The sequence below is a fragment of the Aulonocara sp. 'chitande type north' Nkhata Bay genome, linkage group LG20 (genome assembly GCF_057382095.1).
Source record: "Aulonocara sp. 'chitande type north' Nkhata Bay isolate Kocher_YH1m ecotype deep benthic linkage group LG20, A_spYH_male_GT1.1, whole genome shotgun sequence".
Taxonomy (NCBI): Eukaryota; Metazoa; Chordata; class Actinopteri; order Cichliformes; family Cichlidae; genus Aulonocara; species Aulonocara sp. 'chitande type north' Nkhata Bay.
Genome location: NC_141363.1, coordinates 21,113,460 through 21,132,495, shown reverse-complemented (window position 1 = coordinate 21,132,495; position 19,036 = coordinate 21,113,460). Strand labels below are relative to the sequence as shown.

Genomic DNA, 19,036 nt, shown 5'->3' with positions numbered 1-19,036 from the left:
TGGGTTCCACCAAAAATGCCTGTTTTGACCACAAAAAGGGAGAAAACGAGCTTTTTGTGAAAAATACATTTCAAGCAGTCTGATGTTCACTGACAAGCTGCCCGAGGTTGTATTCTAGCCCCTCCCATTGGAAACGTAATTGACGTCTATAGATGTCAATGGCAGTGAATGAGTTAATTTGGACTGTTTTCTTACTTTTATACATGACGACTAATTTGATTGATTATTCTGCTGCTTTATAAACCGACTCCACGACACTTGCCTCGCACATGCACAACCCCAGGGTTTTGTTAGGTCGGGCATACGGTGCAAAATCTGTGCCTGATCAAACATGCAGATGGATCGTGGGGAAGCGGAGCGGCTCAAGCACTTTATGAACATCCTCCCTCCACCTTTCAGAAAAAGCTGAGTCAGGAGCTTCAAAGCTCGAGGACAGTTCAGTTTAAAGGGACAAGAGCGCACTGACTGATTCAACATCTCAGCACTACTGTGTCTGCATGTGACTGTGGGACGTTATTTCAGGTGGAAATATCACTAAATAAACCAGAGCTTCAGGGGGTAATTCACAAAAAACCTTTAAGCAGGAGACTAGGGTTTAGGTACCAGCACTACCTTTGGAGAAGGTCAAGTTTAGATTAAATTAAAGCCTTTAAAAAAGTTGTTTTAAAATCTGTTCATAGTCACTAAAGTTGTGAAGTGTTTTGGTTGTTGGCAGCTTAGTTTGTTGAACCCGGAAGTCACAAGCGAGTGATGGATCTCACCGTGAAGCAGTGATAGTGACCTGTCAATCACGAGGTAGGGCGGGCCTAAAATGTGCCTTCCTTTATGTTTTTGACTCTAACAGGTCCAAAATCTTCAGAACCAACAGGTTAGAAATGATAAGACTTAAAAAGAAAGAAAGCAAAACCATCAGCAAAGTGTGTCCTCAGGTCAGAGATCAAATACAGAAGAGAAGAGGCCGTCAGACAGAATGCTCCACCTCACATACAGTTTGTGGTCCCAACAGTGCAGAGACGCTAACTCGTACTGCTGTGTGGCTTTTACAGAAACGTGAGAAGGACGTTACCTCGTGGTCGATATGCAGCTTGTGGTCCTTCCAGGCCTGCAGGGACTGATACACTCCCGTGTCACACTTCACTGTTGCATTAGACAGGATGGAACATCTGCAGGAAAACAGATTTAATATCAGTCGTATTTGGTTAAAGAGCATCATATCATAACACGAAAAAAACAAGCATTACTGACCGGTGAGTGACTTTGACAGAGTTGGGTGTGACCACGGCGTTGGGATCTCCTCCCATCCCGCTAAACTCGTCCTCAGACTCGTCTCTCATTGGCTGATCCCAGCCTGCCAGGCTCTGGTTTCCAGGGTAATTGTTCGTCATGGAGAGAGAGCGGCTGTAACGGTTCCTGGAGTAATTCTTCAGGGCTTTGAACTCTGACAGACAAACACAATTAAGCTCATCACCTAAGCGAATATCACCACTGAGAAGAATAAGAAGTTTATCATCACACTGCTCTTGCCCTACACAATAAAATCCACTTCCTGCAGTCTCTAAGTACACGTTTACATGCCTCAGTGTTACAGTAATGGCTAAACTAAAGCTCATCATTGACGGAGAACCTCAAATATCTGCATCTCTACCACCATAAGGGTGATGCAGTGCTGTCCTCAGACATTAGAGGTCAGCATCACACCACAAAGTGGAAGCTGCGGCCTGAGAACAACAGCTCTGAAACAGGAGAAACCAGGTTATCTCTAAATCTAAAAACATCTTCGCTCACAGCCTCTTCACAAGAAAGAAAGGGAAATAGAAAAGTCATTAAAGGAAAGGTTGGAAGCTCTGGTGGCAAGCTGTTGGAAACTGACCTAAAAAGAAATTAACTTCTTTATTCGTTACACGGACTTAAGAGTCGATCCTGTTCCTGCTTCAATTTAAGGAATTAAGAAAGGACATTTTACCACGTGTGCTTGCATGCACATGGTAAACAAATCCAGCCTCGTGCACAACAGTCACTGCTCCGAGTGGTGCTGTGAAAAACAGCTGCAGGACTTAAATTTATGCTCTAATGTGACATCTGAACAAATCTGACAAATGGATTATTTAAACATGTGGGCCTCCAACCACAGAGTTCAAAGTAGCAATCCATCAGACACAGGATCAGCCAAACACACTGCTGAACTCAGAGATAAAGATCCAAACCATGACAGGAGTGTGCACTCCTCTACGACCGCATTGAGCCGCCTCAAACCTGCCATCAAACGTGTCATCCTGGCGAGATGAGTTTGTCAGAGGAGTGAAAGAGATCTAAAGCTGACACGTCTGAGGACTTTATACACCGTCTTTCTCTCTGAGCACATACAGCAGTGCTCGTATCATCTCATATGAACCGCGGCTCCTGTTTCATGACAAACTTATTACCACAAAGCAGCGACAGCTACGCTGAAAAAAAAAATGAAAGTTTAAAATCAGCAGCAATCAGCAGCTGGAAAATTAAAAACTGCAAATAAGTGTCATGCAAAAACATTTTGGTACTATTTTCCAAAAGCTCTGACATTTCTTTGGTGAGAGGTTCGTCTGTTTGTGAGTATGACCGGCACTAATGTGTCATATCTGCAGGAGTTTGTCAGACTTGGTCACAGTGATGATTCCAACGTGTCGGTGTGTAGGTGCTCGTTTGAATTATTAATCGTTGGGATTAAAACATCTGCGTACACCAGTCATCCACAACAATGAAACCACTGTAAAGTCAGTAACAACAATCATCTTGTCCTGGCACTCTTTTAAACGCATCATCCAAATGTATCCAATCATCCCTTCGCATCCTGCAGACGCCGCGAGCAGCATGATGACACAAACCCCACCACTGATCGCACCTTTAACCTGTTTAGGCTTTTAAGCGATTTATGGATGAAACTTAATAAAGGAATCAGAGAATTCCAGAAAAGCTGCTAAACTGCTCACACCCAACACAAAATTATTTTTTCATGAGGCAAACTGCGCATGCCTAATAATCACTGCTGCCCCCTGGTGGACTGAAGCGTTAACACTCACTCTTTTTGGAGAAGAAAGGCTTCTTGTTGAACGGCTTCATCATGGAGGGTCGAAGGTTCAGAGGTCGCAGGTCACGGAAATCGCAGTCGCAGGCACCAGAATTTGGAAGGTACAGTTGAGACTTGATGCTGATTGGACGCTGACGGCCAATCACACCCCTCTGGAAGCTTGTGGCCCCTCCTTCATTCTTACATTTGAAGAGCCGTAGCTTCCCCGTGGCGTCCTCCACACACTGCCACTTCTGCACACACAAAATCGAGCGCGAGGAATTATTTTTAACAGTTCAGAGGAGCCGGTTTAGTTTTCCCAACATCAAATGTTAGTATACAAAAGCTCCATAAATAAAATATAAATAAATACTTTAACGCGAATATTGAAAGCTGGAAGTTAAAAGGGAAACGGCATCCTGATAATCATATAAGGATTATCTTCAGGCAGGATGTGATGTCACATATACAACAACTTACAAAAGATGCAACAAAAGTTCACGAAATCACAAAATTAAACAGAAAAATATTTGTTTACCTCAGAATTAATTTACAACAACACGCACGCTTAACAAAAGGCCTTGTTTGGTCCACTTGGTTCGGTGTAGCGCCGTAATCACACTGAGCATCTGACTGCTGCTGGTCTCGGATGTCAGGCTTTGATTTGTTCAGGCCGATGAAATTTTGGATTGAGGCTAAAGATCCTCACGTACATCGGGCCATGAACAGCTGATGTGAAACAGCAAAATCTCCAGACGCTTACGAGCAGCAGCTCTACTCAGAGCTCCTCCGTCAGTCTGTAGGGAGAATGTCCACAAGTCTCCAAGCAGAGGCTCGTTTCAGCTCTTTGACTCACAGCAGATAAATCAGACGCTTCCACCTTATACTCATTACTGCACAAGGCCTCGTACTCCATCCTGTCCATGTGACTGAAAAAGACCCTGAAATACTTCTGTGGTCGGGCCGTTAACTCTCAGCAGTGATGTTCTATTATTGACTATTGATCACTGATTGGCTGATTATCCTAATCTTATATTAAATAAGGTGACATGCACGTGAGCTTGTTTTAAACCGCTGATTACGGTGATACTCCAGGGGTAGCGACACCCGAGCTTCAACACGCCAGACTTGCACTGAGTGGCGTTCGTAGGTTTGAAACATGAGTAGGTTCCTTTCACACATCATCCCAAGGTAAACGCTGATTACACAATGTTTCTAGGACAAATCACACTGGCTTCTTGACTGCGCTCTGCCACCGGCTACAAAATCCTCGAAAGCTGTTGTGGAACCAAAAAGAACAAAAGAACAATGGTTCCGTTTTCTCCGACAGCTCCTGCAGGATCCTGATAGAAGCTATGAAAAGAGTCACTTTACTAAAGGAGGTGAAGAAGAGGCAGAGTGCCTCTGAAAACGAGAGGGAACCTTGGACAGGTGTTTGCACGATGAGAGAAGAGAGCTTCAGGACTTGTGAGGGTTCGAACCAAACCTGCCAGGCTTTGAGTGAAGGGGGGTGAGGTAGGAAAGGCGAGGCTGGGAAGAGGCCGTCGATTGCCTCGTAAACACGCACGATACATTCAGAGTCTTCTTTTGCTTTCAGCGGCGGCTGCATCGTGACTCTGTAGTTGTTCATTAGAAGATTAGCATGACCCGAATGAATTGCGACTGTTGCCCTGAGTCACTCACGCTTATTAAAGAGCGACAAATGCCTGAATTATTAAGTACACACACATAAATGCAGTTTTCTTGGGGCTGTTTATCACAGCAACCCAGCAGCCGGCAGACTCTGTTGCTAAGAGACTAATCAACTTGCTAAAGGGATTTTTCGACAAGTGTAATTAACCTCAAACAAGCGTGAACACAAACACACAGTGACACAGCTCTAAATGTCTGGCAGAAAAGTTTCTGTTGTGCTGTCGCATCTCGATTCTCTCCACGTCTCTTTGATGCTGCAGCATTCAGCGAGTCCATTGTGTTCTGGTCGTTCCAGTCTGCAGTTATTGTATGTGTCTGGTTTACAGAGATGACATCTGGTTTTTCATCTTTGTGACACAAGTCTACCCTGCTTCTTTCAAGTCTCTGTTTATTGGAGCGGTAGCCATCCCAGCTTTCCCATCTTTATTCCAAAAACAGCTTGTTACCGAAGACTGCACAGACCAAAGAAAAACTGCATCGGAAAGAGTGCAAACTTTATAGCCTGCATGTTCTGTCAAAGCGAAGCAGGAATAATGAGCAATAAGACTGTGATTGAAGCCACAGGATCAGGAGTGAACGACAGGATTGTAGCAGTAAAACGATGAGACTGGCAGAGGAGGAGCAGTTAGGAGCACAGAGAAATTAAACATATGGGATTCGGATTTCTGGAAGTTATGGAGTTGAGAGTAAATAGCATCTGGATGAAGTGATTAGACGAGGATTAAACAGGGATTAAGAGTAAATCAGTTCAATTGTGAACAAAATGATGGAATCAGGAAGAAATAAGTGGATCGAGAAATGTAGCGTCCCGAGTGAGGAACGAAACGACGAAGTCACAACTCAAATAACGAGATGAAGACTAGAATAAAGTGGTAAGGTGTGCTGTAAACAAACAACAGGATCAGGGGAGACCCAGCAGAACATTATTCTGGAGTAAAATAGGAGTGTGCAGAACAAAGCAACGAGATCTTGAATAAAGCAATTTACCAAAGAGGAACATTTACTGGATTATGACTGAGGAATGGAGTGAATGTGATAATGTGATGTGAATGAAATAATAATAAAAACGAGTAGAATCAGGAATAAATCTCAGATTCAGAAGTTAGAAATGGGATGTGAGGATATTGGGAAAATAATAAGGTTTGAAAGAATGATTTAATTGGATTGGGAGCAGAATGGAGCACAGAATAGGATTCTGGAGTAAGGAAAAGGATAAGAGTCATTTAAAAGAGTGATAATGGGACCAGGAATGGGTTACCAGAAGGAAGTTTAGAGAAAAAGCATTTTAGTGGAAGGAAAGGGAACGCTCCAAACCTGCTTCTGATCTAAAGTGTGGTGTGTGGAGCAAAGGGTTGGAATAAAGTACTGCAATCAGAATTAAGTAATGGGATCAAAAGTACAGTCAAGTAAGTTCAATGGAGCCAAATTTATAGGAATACTGATAATTTTATGAGTGAATTTGATTAATTTGGTGAACGGAGTGAAATAAGGTTTCTGGAAAAAATAGAAAATTAGGAACGTATTCTGGAGTAAAGTTAAGACTGGAGGTAAGGTAATGCAATCAGGGACACGTAATGAGATCAGGAGTGAAGTCAGTGGATGCAAACTCAGAGAATTCTGAGTGGTTTCATGGACGGCTACGCAGTGAAACTCATATGACTGACTCGGGAAAAATAAGGTATTCCAGAGTAAAAGAGAGGAATAAGATAATGCATTGAGGAATAAGCAGCTAGATCAAAAGTACAATAATAACATCAGGAGTCAAGTCATTGGATTCAGGAGATTATAAAAAAATCTGACTATTGTTGTGCAAGGATGGAGAAGGAACGTGATACCTTTGGGAGAAGTAGGATCAGGAGTCGAGGAGTAAATGAATCAGAAGTCTTACTGTACCTGTCCCGTCTGCTGGCAGGGCGTCTGGTACTCGGCTCTCTGACAGAGGTCTTTCACTCGTTGGCGTTTGGGCAGGAAGTTCTCCTCCTGCGATACTTCCTTACCTTCGACGACCTGGTGGAGCAGCTTCCTGTAAAAACACGAGCAGGGAGGAAATCTGCATGTTTAATGAATTCATGATTCAAAGTTAATAAAAGTTTATTTTGGCACATTTATGCGTTTCTTCTGTCTGAATCAAGAAAGCTGCTTTTTTCTGTGTAAATGCTTCGGTGGCCTCGAGCGTGGGGGTCGATGCCACGGAGACGAAGCCAGCGAGCGACTCACTCGAGAGTTCTTTACAAACTTTTAAAAGTTAACCTTTAGCCCTCCGTTAGAAGAACATTTGACTGAATCAAAGCTCAATGATGTGTTTAAGCTGTGATTAATATCTGTCTCAGAGTTATTATGAGTTTTTACTAATTAACCAAATATCATCAGGCAGATCTGCTTCCACCGGGTGGACGACACCAGCTGCACGTCCATGACTCAGGACAGTAGTTCTGGCTGCCATGTTTTCCCAGCAGTGAGAGCAGCTGCTGTGTTACACTTTGCACTGAACGTAGACTGTTATGTGTTATATTTTCCCGAGCAGCAGCAGTGATGTGTCGTCTTTACCCTCTCTCCACCAGGAACGAGTCTCTCCACACCTTCGGCTTCTTGTTCACTTGAAACCTGAAGAAGAGGATGAAAACAGCGAGAATCAGAATTCCTGCACTTCTCCTGCTATTTTTAACCCACAACCAACACTGTCGCACCCTCCGCCCGCCTTCACCTCACCTCACCTTCTTCTTTTTTCACGTCGACTCCATTAAGCACGACTGCCTTTACTGAAGCGGCGTCTGAACGAGCTGCTAAATGTGCATCGCCGCTTCATTTTACACCCCTAAACTTCGGGCTGGAGCTCCTCTCGCAGCGAGTTCATTTCAGTTCAAATCATCGAACATTACACACATTTATATAATACTCATACCGTCCCCTCATTAAGCGCGTGACTCCATCTGGTTTCTATTCTGGGATGTTTGTAACGTTAACTTTCAGGAACAACATTTTGATTTTCCTCCTACACTTAAAAGAACAACAGTCACCGCAGTGGAAACGACTGCAGGACTTTTTCCAGTTGTTTGATTCACAGAATAAACAGCACAGAAAGACACAAACATGATATTGAGGCTGCGACGAGGATTTACACACAAAGGCGGCGGAAAATGTTGCTGCTCGATGTAAAAGCTTGTCTCCAAAGTTTGAAACACAATGAAGAAGGACTCATTTAAGTTTCCAATATGACAGCCATCAGCGCAGCTAACAACTAAATATTTGGATTTTTTTAGTTTTACCTTTAACATCCAAACAGTTGCCAGCGCAGCGCTTAGGTTTAGGGTTGGGTTGAACTTTAGCCACAAGCTGGGAGATGCTAAACACACCCTGGCCAAACGGAGCTCATAAGATTTTTGTTTCTTATGTGAAAACATGTAGAAAGTCTGTAAAAAGTCAGCGAATTAAATCTAAGTGCAACTATTAAGAAGCTGCTGGTGACCTGAAGGACAGCACCGCTATCCACCGATTCTCTGCTGTTCACAACGGTTTGAAGAGATAGAAGCAACAAGTGGGAGCCGAGCTGTCGAGTCGTCTCACGTCTGAGGCCACAGCGAGGTGTTCACAACAAAATCCCTCCTGCCTGTTCTGTGTCTGCTCCGGGCAGAGTCGGGCACGTTCAGAAGCTTTGTTGTCAAATGCCCAACATCCTTATTTTAAACTATTTTTATCATTTAGTTTCTTTTTATACGTGAAAAAACACAGCATAACACTGATCCTGGTGTTAGCTCAGGCAGACCATGAAGGCCAACTCAGCTGTGGCAAATCAGCTGACCTCGGTGTCAGCCCACATCAGCTGATGGCTCTGCTAATACCCTTTAAAGCATCTAATTGGCTGTCTTATACAGGGCACGCTATTTAAGCGGCTTGTGGAGGCGGGTTGTGGTTTCTGGGCGCAGTCGCAGGAAGGAGAGGTAGAGCAGTGTGTCTGATGAGGAGGGTGGGACACCTGCTGGGGTCGTCTAATTAACCCCTCCCCCGACAGCATGTAGATTGTAGCAGATGAGAGACACGAGATGCTCAGCGGTGAGTCTGAGAGCCGGTGCAGCACAGCCGGTCACAGAGAGTCAGAGACTGTGTGAAAAATAATGTTTGAATAAAACTGTGAAAGTGAGATTTGCTGCCCAACGTTACTGTGGAGAACTCGCAGCAGCAGCCGGTACACTGCTTTAACCTGCTCACAGTGACTGCACATCTGCAAGCCGCTTTGCAACCATACCCACGCCTCCTTTTTCACGCTGCATCTGTGACTGTCATAACAGCTGCTGATGTCTGCTCACATGTGCTGGATGTCTTTCTGTTGCTCTTCCTGCCTGCAGATTTCAGCAGTAAAGGATCCAGAACAGACCCATTTCACCAAATGCACCCTCATTATCAGGGGGCTGTCTTCTTGTTGGCTCTGCAGTGCAGCTGTCGATACTGTCATTGCGATTATAGCAGACCGTGATAGACTGGTGTTCGACTTCTGCTTATCTATGAGTCTGAACTGGCTAAGCAGAAGGAGATGGATTGATGGAAAACATCAAACGCCTTTTCACTACACTGGTATTGTTTGAAATATGTTTAACAAGCAAACAGATGAAGTCCAGGTTGCAATAACCTGGCACAAATAAAAATAGAATTATGATCATTTTTGGTCAACTGTATATGAAACCATATTTATTCATGACCTAGAATCATAACACACGAGTTACACTTGTGTTTTTATGTGTGAAGACAGGCGCACACTGGATTTCTGACCACAGCGAAACAGTCAAACGTGGAAGACTAAACTATCTGTAAATGCCTGCGCAGTGTCTGTTCTCATGTTTGTAGCACAACAGGACCCTCTTTCTTTATTTGTTGGCTGTAAACTGCTATCAGTCACTGTTTTGTCCTGTGCTGCTGAAAATCTGGCTCCTCCTGAAAAACTCCAGGAATCTATAATCATGTGCTTGTTGTGAGCTGTTAGCTGCTGCAAGACGAGTCTGGTTTAATTCTCCTAACTGCAAAGAGCAGACTGTTCTGGGAGAATCTGCACAGAATCAGTCCATTATTCTGAATAAACTCTCGGTAATCAGTCTTTCAGCTACTGTTGGTGTTTCCTCTGCACCTCACAGATAATAAAAAGGGAACAGCTGCTGTAAAGTTCGTCTCAGCACAGAATGTAAGGACTCTATTCAAATGTTCAGACAGATATCCTCAGAGGCTTCGGTGTGCTGCAGAACTGAGAGTACAGCTAAAAATGCTATGTTTCAGGTTTAAAGACACATATCTGGTTTGATTTAAATTCAACAACGTGAAAAACACAAAGATACGGCTGCATCACAACATGTTTAACCAGAAAAAAGACAAACAGCATGTCTGCTTGTACGGACAACGTTTTAGAAGACTTTAATTTCTGAACTATTGTTCTCATTCAGCTGCAACATCCCCCAAAGTCTCTGACCTGACATGGACCTCAAAAACCTTCACTACTCGAACCCTCGTGAACCTGTGCAATCTACTGAAACTCAGGTTTATCCCTCCCTCCCTCCATCCATCCATCCCTCCCTCCCTCCCTCCCTCCCTCCATCCATCCCTCCCTCCATCCATCCATCCCTCCATCCCTCCCTCCATCCCTCCCTCCATCTCTCCATCCATCCCTCCCTCCATCCCTCCATCCATCCCTCCCTCCATCCATCCATCCCTCCCTCCCTCCCTCCCTCCCTCCCTCCATCCATCCCTCCCTCCATCCATCCATCCCTCCATCCCTCCCTCCATCCCTCCCTCCATCTCTCCATCCATCCCTCCCTCCATCCCTCCATCCATCCATCCATCCCTCCCTCCATCCATCCATCCCTCCATCCCTCCCTCCATCCATCTCTCCATCTCTCCCTCCCTCCCTCCCTCCCTCCCTCCCTCCATCCATCCCTCCCTCCATCCATCCATCCATCCATCCCTCCCTCCCTCCCTCCCTCCCTCCATCCATCCATCCCTCCCTCCCTCCCTCCCTCCCTCCATCCATCCATCCCTCCCTCCCTCCCTCCCTCCCTCCCTCCCTCCATCCATCCATCCATCCATCCCTCCCTCCCTCCCTCCCTCCCTCCCTCCATCCATCCATCCCTCCCTCCGTCCATCCCTCCCTTAGGGCTTCATTTAGCTCTAGGTCTGCAGAGACTTAATTACATTTTAGCTGCTCAGCTGATATCCGTCCACTAATTAAGCCAGACTAAATCATTCATCATTAGAAGTGATTGAGACTCTCACGCTGGTGTAGTTTATCTACTTTCCCTTGAACCTGGAAGTGGGAATTAAACTCCTTTGCGTGTGTGTCCAACACCAGCAGCTATATAACCTTCAAACCTTAGCAAGTGCACCTCACCCCCCCTCAGCTACCGACAGCGATGTATTGGTCACTGGCAATCACAGCGGGATAACAGGATGAAGTGACTGTGGAAAAGATCTCCCAACCACAGTAGGAAAGGAAACCTCAGCTTTAGAAGGAAGAAGCCACTCACAGAATAAGTCCAGTCACCTATAACTTACCTAATGAAGTCATTTACAATTGACTTGAGCACCAAATGGATTGTTTCCATTGACCTGACAGCATGTACAACTTATTATGAGCAACACAGAGTGAAGCGGTTCTCAGTGAAGACAAACAGATATAGTTTCATTAATTGAAAGCAGCTCCGATGTTTCCTACACAGATGGTCACGGTCCGTTTACCAATCAAATCTGACACATTCCTGTAGTTGGGGACTATTTTTACTGATGGATGAATCCACATTTGGTATCATGAGTCCTCACAGGAGGGTGTATGGAGATGAAATAATCACCAGTTTAGGTTATCGGCACTAAACCTGTGTGCAAAATCCTTTCGCCTCAGCTCGGCGGGTTTGACAGCCCCCCGAAACGCTTTCCTGTTTGTTCCGACCTCCTGACCTTTATGTTTGCCTTTGTTGACGCTCTGATCATTATAAATATTAATAGAATATTTCTCTCGCTCCAGGCGAACCAGATGGCTCTTTGTGCTGCCGAATAGCGGCGCAACCAGGAGTTTAAATGAGGTCGTTACAGTTGAGAGACGCCCTGCTGCTCCAACGACTCTCTGCACGAAGATGATTTACATACTGGTGATGTGTCTCTGTTCTCTGACCTCTGTTTTCAACAAGCAGCTGATTACCTCACTGTGAACTCTGAGAAATGAACTTCAATCTGTGTTTAATGGTTTGTGTGTTTAGGATGATTAATGGCATGAAAAAACGACTGTTTATTTATTCAGAAGCTCTTTGAGCGCTCAGATGGTTAAAGAGCATCTTAGCTGGGAAAACGGTGACGCAACAGCTCCTTCAGATGGTTACAAAACAAGGAAGTGAAATGCTTTAACAATCTGGCATTTAGGTGTGTGTGTGTGTGTGTGTGTGTGTGTGTGTGTGTGTGTGTGTGTACCTGTTGGCAGGTTTGTCTGTGTCCAGCAGACTCATTATCGACTTTCCGTCCATATCTGGAGGCGTGTCGACGCCAGCGATGTCCAGGATGGTCGGAGCCAGATCGATGTTTAGGACCATGTGAGGGTTACTGACACAAACATGCAAACAGAGTATGAGCGCTTATTTTATTATATGTGTGCCTGTTTTAGCTTCATGTTGTCATAGCGAAATCCGAAAAAGAAACTGTTAATAAGACTTTAATAAATGTCTCCTTTTTACCAAAACAGGGCTTCAATTTTCATGTGACATTCATTAAATGTGACATGTGGCACAGATGCATCATACATGGTTTTATTGCAGCTGTGCACACACACACACATACACACACGCACACACACACACTTTCGTTTTGCTATCTTAGTGAGGACATCTCATTGACATAATGCTAGCTGCTTAAGCTAACCATCTAAAATCAGTGCCTAACCTTCAGCTTAAACCCAACCACAGCCTAAATGTAACTCTGACACTAAAACCACATTTTCATCCTCAAAATGCCTTCAAACTCGTGGGGACGGGCATTGTGTCCTCATGAGTGACTATTGGTCCCCACAAGCATGCCAATTTTTCTGTCCTCACAAAGATATCTAAACATGTACACACACACACACACACAAAGTCAGATCTTCTTAAATTAACTCATTTATTTGACGAGCCCTCCTCCGCCTATGCTACGCCTCTTTTACAGACTGTAGGTAACAACACTTCCTGAAAGACACAGGAGATAAGGGGCAAAAATTTGTTTTTTGTTATACCTCAAAACCTTTTAAGTGAAATCTTCCACCATGAAAACGGTGTTTGCTGCCACAGCAGAACACCAGAAGATTAAAAAAATACACATAATGGAAAATGTTAAAAAAGGACAAATTACTCGTCGCATCTTGCTTTGTACTGATATTTTAAAAGTGAATTGCTGAAGGCAAAACAGACCCGAGAGCTTTTACAGACTTCTGTTGGGTTTGGAGAGCAGGGGGGAAAGTTCACGGGGACATTTATTGTGAAGTATTGCAAACAAAGTGTTTTTTATCTCAATAACGTCTGCTCCGAAGAAGGGAAAGAAACTCTTGCCCTGAACCCGTGATCATCTCGTGGAACCGCTCTGACTGTGGTAATTCAATTTGACACACACAAACGCACACAGTAGCACACTCTGAAGAAAACAGTGCTGTCACATTTTTCATGGATACGATCTTTCTGCTGCTTCACGTCTCCACAGATTCTTTATATTTTTGGTTCTGAGATTTTTTAAAGCAGCCTGTACGCTCGTGGTGGAGACCAAAACCAGCAGGTTTTTGTACATGCTCCATCAGCTTCTCTTCCCTTGCATCCACCATGTGGTGCTGAGCACTGAGGGTTTGTTTGCTGCTCGAAACAGGAACAGGAATTTAAAAAAGGAACGACTCCAATGAAGCAGAGACGTTGCTGATAGCTGAGCCTTGTTGGTTAAGGCTTATTTTTCTTTTCTGTACATTTAATTGGGCTGCAAAAAACATGCATTTTAATTACTGATTGCATTATTATTTACTCAGTAAATTAATTAACTGCTTGGCCTAAAAGTACCCTGCAAAGTGCTTTTTTTAATCAACTGCCAACAACAGAGACCATCAATATATGTATTATTTGACGAGATGCTCTTTAAAAACAAATTGCTAGAATTGGAGCATACAAGTCCGTGTGCTGGGACATGATGGCGTGCGCCACAGTTTGAGTGGCTGGTAATGATTCATTACCTGAAAATGACTGTTTGGTGTGTGGATGGAGAGCCAGCTCTCATCACCAGATTTCTACCTGAATATCAGTCTGACAAAGAAGCTGATGCTTGCTTGTAAATGTGCACATGCAGGTGGTCAGGAAGGGTCCACAGGTGCATGGGAAGGTGACCTCGGGCCTCAGTGAGCCCCTGACATGCAGGTTGCATGGGGAAAATGTGAATTCCCTAACCAGCTGGCATGTGGGAGGTGGAGTCTGTGAAAATAGAGGGGGGTGCACTAAAACCCTTCTTGCGATTGCTGTGGTCATGAGCCGGCGGCCACAGCTGTCTGTGTTTTATGGACTGAACAAAGTAACGTTTAAAGTTATCACTGAGTTCAGAGGATCGGCGGCGCCTTTGTGCAGTGAATTGTTGTTGAGGTGTGTGTGCTTACATGCTGCCCTGCTCCACGTTAGGTCCTCTGATGTAGAACGGGACTCTGATGTCAAACTCGTACGGCATAGATTTACCTGGAGACACACACACACACACACACACACACACACACACACACACACACACACGTTATTAATGCTGTGGTTTGTAGCTGAGGTGGTGACACTGAAGCTCGCACACACAGGTGTGTTTTGCTGTCACGTTCTGACGTTATCTTCATGCTCAGCACAGTTTTCTGATGATCAAACACAAAACATTTGTTCCTTTAAACTCAAACATTTTATTATCTTGGATTCTTCAGATGTTCTTTACGTGCATCTGAAATTCTGTTTGCTGTCCAGCCCGTACTCACAAAGAGCGATTGTCCAATTTCCAGACTCTTAGAATTTGTGCTGTTTCGCTGTTTATTTTGTACATAATGCTGTTTCATCTGCTGGAGAAGGGTTCTTAAAATGAGTCTGGCACACATCTCACAATGTTCCTCCCTGCACTGCAGCTGTTTTCCTACTAAAAAAAAAACCTAATCCTTTAAATCACAAATCAGGATGTTTCCAGATGATAATCAAGTTTAATCAGTTATAAAAATTATCACAAATTCTTTCTTCCATCGGCAGAAAAAGAATCAGGCAGACACAAGAACCTTATTCTCTGTTCGTACCTTTAACGAGGCCGAACTGGCCGATGTGGTAGCCGTGATCTGACGTGTAGATGATGTAGGTGTTTTCCAACTCGCCCGTCTCCACCAGCATGTTATACAGCTGAGAAACAAACAACACCATTTCAGTCTGTGGCTTAAAAAAACGGAGTGATTTTGCACACTGGTCATCTTTTATCTGTTCACACTTCCACCAAACTTGACTCACTTTTGTGAGTGTGGACGCTTCCTCTCTTTGCTCTTTAAATGCTTTGCTTCTTTTATTGATTTTTATGCTGATTTATTCCCTTTTTTCCTGTATGAGCTTACCTGCGATAGCTTCTGGACACTTATAGATCATTAGGACTAAAGCGTTTTTAACAGAAACAGCAACATTTTTATAGTTACCTTATCCTCAGCGCTCCGTGTGTCTGTGGCCTACACACAGCTGAAGCCTGATTACAGCATCTGGGCACCGAGCAGCCTCAATAGCCTGGAAAGGTGCTAACCGCTAGGCTAACTAGCAACAAGATGCCTTCCCTCTCCACAGATGACTACCACAGCCTCCTGCAGAAGATTGCAGTACTGGAGACAAAAATTCATCGCTTAGAAGTAAACGTGGAGGTAAATGGACTGTGTGGAAATGAAACAACCTTGCCTTTGATTCAAAACAATGGCGATGAGCAAGCTAGTACACAGCTAAGGAGCACAGATAACATGACCAAGAAAGTAGACTCTGTGCATTATTATAAATCCTCAAGCGATAATCCCCCCCTGGACTGTCTTGGTGCAAAACCAAGACATAAATCATGTCTCCTGGAAGGGGGAGGACGTATCACAGGCAGGGCACAGCGAGCTGAAATCTCTGAAACCGACTGGCCTTCACTTCCTACGAGACAGAGAAGCTCTTCTACCCCTGTATACGAGAGGAAACAGGACTGGACAACTGTGAATAGGAAGGTTAACAACAAACCTCCAAAACAACTGAATGTGAAACTGCAGAACAGATTTGCTCCACTATCAAAGGACCCTGGATCTATATCGGACAACCATCCATCTAAAAGTAGCGAAGTAAGGTCTGAAAATCTGTTGAAAAGTAAAAGACCACAGGGAAAGCTAAAGGCTAGGCCTGAAACTCTGATTGTGGGTGACTCTGCCGTAAAGGATGTACAAAGGATGTGTGGTAAGAACACTAAAGTCCTCTGCTTTCCTAACGATATGGTCAACAACCTGAAGGAGAGAATTCTTCAAATTGCAGATGAATATCCAACTGTGACAAACATTGTCCTGCATACAGGGTCAAACGATGTGTCCAAACAACAGTCGGAGGTTCTGAAACGGGACTTTACTGGATTATTAAATACTGTAAACTCTCTGAATGCAGCTGTATTCATCAGTGGACCTGTACCGCCGGTCAGAGGAGGAGACGAGAGATTCAGCAGGTTGTTTACACTGAATAAATGGCTTATATCAGCATGTACGGGCGACCGTGGCTCAGGGGGTTGGGAAGCATATCTGTAACCGGAAGGTCGCCGGTTCGATCCCCGGGCTCTCTGTCCTGGTCGTTGTTATAACAACTGTAGCTTGCCTCCACCAATGTAAGAATGAACGAATAGTGGAATTGTAAAGCGCTTTGGGTGCCTTGAAAAGCGCTATATAAATGCAATCCATTACTATTATGTACTGACCACTCAGTGCATTTTATCAACAACAGGCATCTGTTTAAAGCAAATGGATTTAATTTTAACAAGTCAGGGGCGAAACTGTTCACCTCCAACTTGTTTTATTCCATACGTCATCCATCTGTGCTTGGTGCCAAGGCTGAGATAAAAGAGGAGTTATCTCATAAAGAGGAACAAACAGTACTCCAAGAACAGACAAAGCCCAGCAGAAACCTTGAGGAGGAGCTCCATCTGCCCCCACCTGGGAAGAGCCTCAGAAAGGAGAGACATCTGAGGCAAGAAGAGGGGTCCCTATTTGCCTCCAACTCTCTCAACAACACCAACGACCAGGACCAGGGACCACGACCTTCCCCAGTCCCCCAAACCCCTGACAGGCCATCACCCTCCTCCCCCTCCCTTTCTCCCTCCTCGCCACACCTGAAATTCACTGAGGAGATGATGGAGCGGGTCAATGCTGGGCTCAGATCTACCCCCCGGCCCAATCCCTTTTTGTCCCCCATAAACCCCCCCACCAGAGCAGCCAAAGGTTCGCCATCGAGCCCCGCCCTCAACAGAGCAATCGAAGTCACATTGCCCAGCCTCGCCCCCCTTAGTTCCTCCTTACCACCTTCATGCCCTGTCTCCGCAGTCTGATGTGTGATGTGTGGAGGGTCCGGGCTGCGAGGATTATGGCAGTGGTGACTTTTCCCAGGAGGAGCTGGGACCCTGTTTACTAGAAGGTTTTAACATTTCTGTACTTTTAGGTGACAGAAGGAGACATGTGGCAAATAATACCTCTAAAACACTTAAGTTGGCTTTATTAAACATTAGATCTCTAGCTGGGAAAACATTTTTAATTAATGATTTAATCACTGAGCACAGCCTTGATTTTATGTTTTTAACTGAAACTTGGTTGGACCAAAGTAACAGTGGAGCTGTTCTCATCGAGACGACCCCTCCTAACTACAGTTTTATCAGTGAGGCCAGGGTGAGCAGGAGAGGAGGAGGGGTTGCTGTCTTATTTAATGAATCATTTCAATGTAAGCAGCTATCTCCTGGAAGTTTTCAGTCTTTTGAATATGTGGCTTTACAGCTGAAGGCCCCATCCAAAGTTGTGTTTCTTAATGTTTACAGGCCTCCCAAATACTGCACAGACTTTTTTAATGACCTCAGTGAACTGCTGTCTGTGATCTGTGTTGATTTTGACTGTGTAATTATTGCTGGGGATTTTAACATTCATGTGGACAACCCTCAGGACAAAGGGACTAAAGACCTGAGTAACACTCTGGGCAACTTTGGGCTGACTCAGCATGTAACAGAGGCCACACATAATAGAGGACACACTGTTGACCTACTGATCTCCAAAGGCCTGAGCATTTCAAAGGTTACTGTGTCTGATGTGGGCCTGTCTGATCATTACTGTGTTTTCTTTGAAAGTAAAATTTCAGCCCCCACAAATATATCAACAGCAGTGATCACAAAACGGTGTATAACTGAACACAGTAGTGAGAACACTCTCTCACAGTCTGTTCTCTAAAATCTAAAAGAGGAATTATGGATTGGATCAACTGGTCCCTAAATGCAATTGACACCCCTTTCTCAACGAGAAGTTTGGGCTCGGGTGAGCCTGAGTGCTGAAGATATCTACCTATTCAGAACCATGGTAACAGGGTTCTGGCTGATCGGGTCTCTGTCCTGGTCGTTGTTATAACAACAGTTTATTTAAATCCAGGTTGAAGACTCACCTATTCTCAGCTGCATTTGAATAAAGCACCAAATCCACACTTTTAAGCTTAAATTTCAAAACTTACACTAACTACTGATCTTATCTATTTCTGATTTTATCTGTTTTGATTTTATATACTGTTTTGTTTGTTTGTTTGTTTGTTTGTTTGTTTGTTAAGTGGGTTTAGAGCTCTGGGTAACTCCCCAGCTGGGTCTAGACTGGGTCTAGAGAGTATTTTAAATTCAGGGAATTTAAAATAGAAAGTAGCTCGTCCACAGAAGGACTGGTAGCTCCCCTTACGATAAGGGTTCAGATCGCGCGAACAGGTGTGAATGTGTGTGTTTAGTTAGTTTGTTTGTTTGCTTGTTTTAATCAATTTTAAATCATGCTTTTTATTTGTTTTTGTTTCTAATGTCTCTGTAAAGCACTTTGAATCACCTTGTTGTTGAATTGTGCTATACAAATAAATTTGCCTTGCCTTGCCTAATAACACAAGCTATCTTTTTCCAGCCATCAAGTGTGTAGCTGGTGGTTTGTGTGTGTGTGTGTGTTCCGGTCAAAATCTGACATTTGCTATCCTTGTGGGGACCAACAGACCTGGATTTTGGTCTCCACGGGGTTGAAGGCATTTTTCACACTCAAAATGTGGTTTTAGTGTC

The 19,036-nt window shown here is 44.2% G+C and overlaps 1 protein-coding gene across 6 annotated transcripts in view; it reads right to left on the bottom strand.

Annotated features, from left to right (window-relative positions):
• sulf2b (sulfatase 2b) overlaps positions 1–19,036 on the bottom strand; it is a 90,050-nt gene that overhangs the window by 10,725 nt on the left and 60,289 nt on the right. For all 6 annotated transcript variants that reach the window (XM_086276725.1, XM_086276729.1, XM_086276728.1 and 3 more), the window contains 8 exons: positions 15,015–15,114; positions 14,355–14,430; positions 12,173–12,301; positions 7,283–7,339; positions 6,629–6,758; positions 3,057–3,297; positions 1,246–1,438; positions 1,067–1,163 (listed from right to left, as the gene is read on the bottom strand). In XM_086276725.1, the coding sequence (XP_086132851.1) occupies positions 1,067–1,163; positions 1,246–1,438; positions 3,057–3,297; positions 6,629–6,758; positions 7,283–7,339; positions 12,173–12,301; positions 14,355–14,430; positions 15,015–15,114 (1,023 nt within the window). The remainder of the gene's footprint in view (positions 1–1,066; positions 1,164–1,245; positions 1,439–3,056; positions 3,298–6,628; positions 6,759–7,282; positions 7,340–12,172; positions 12,302–14,354; positions 14,431–15,014; positions 15,115–19,036) is intronic.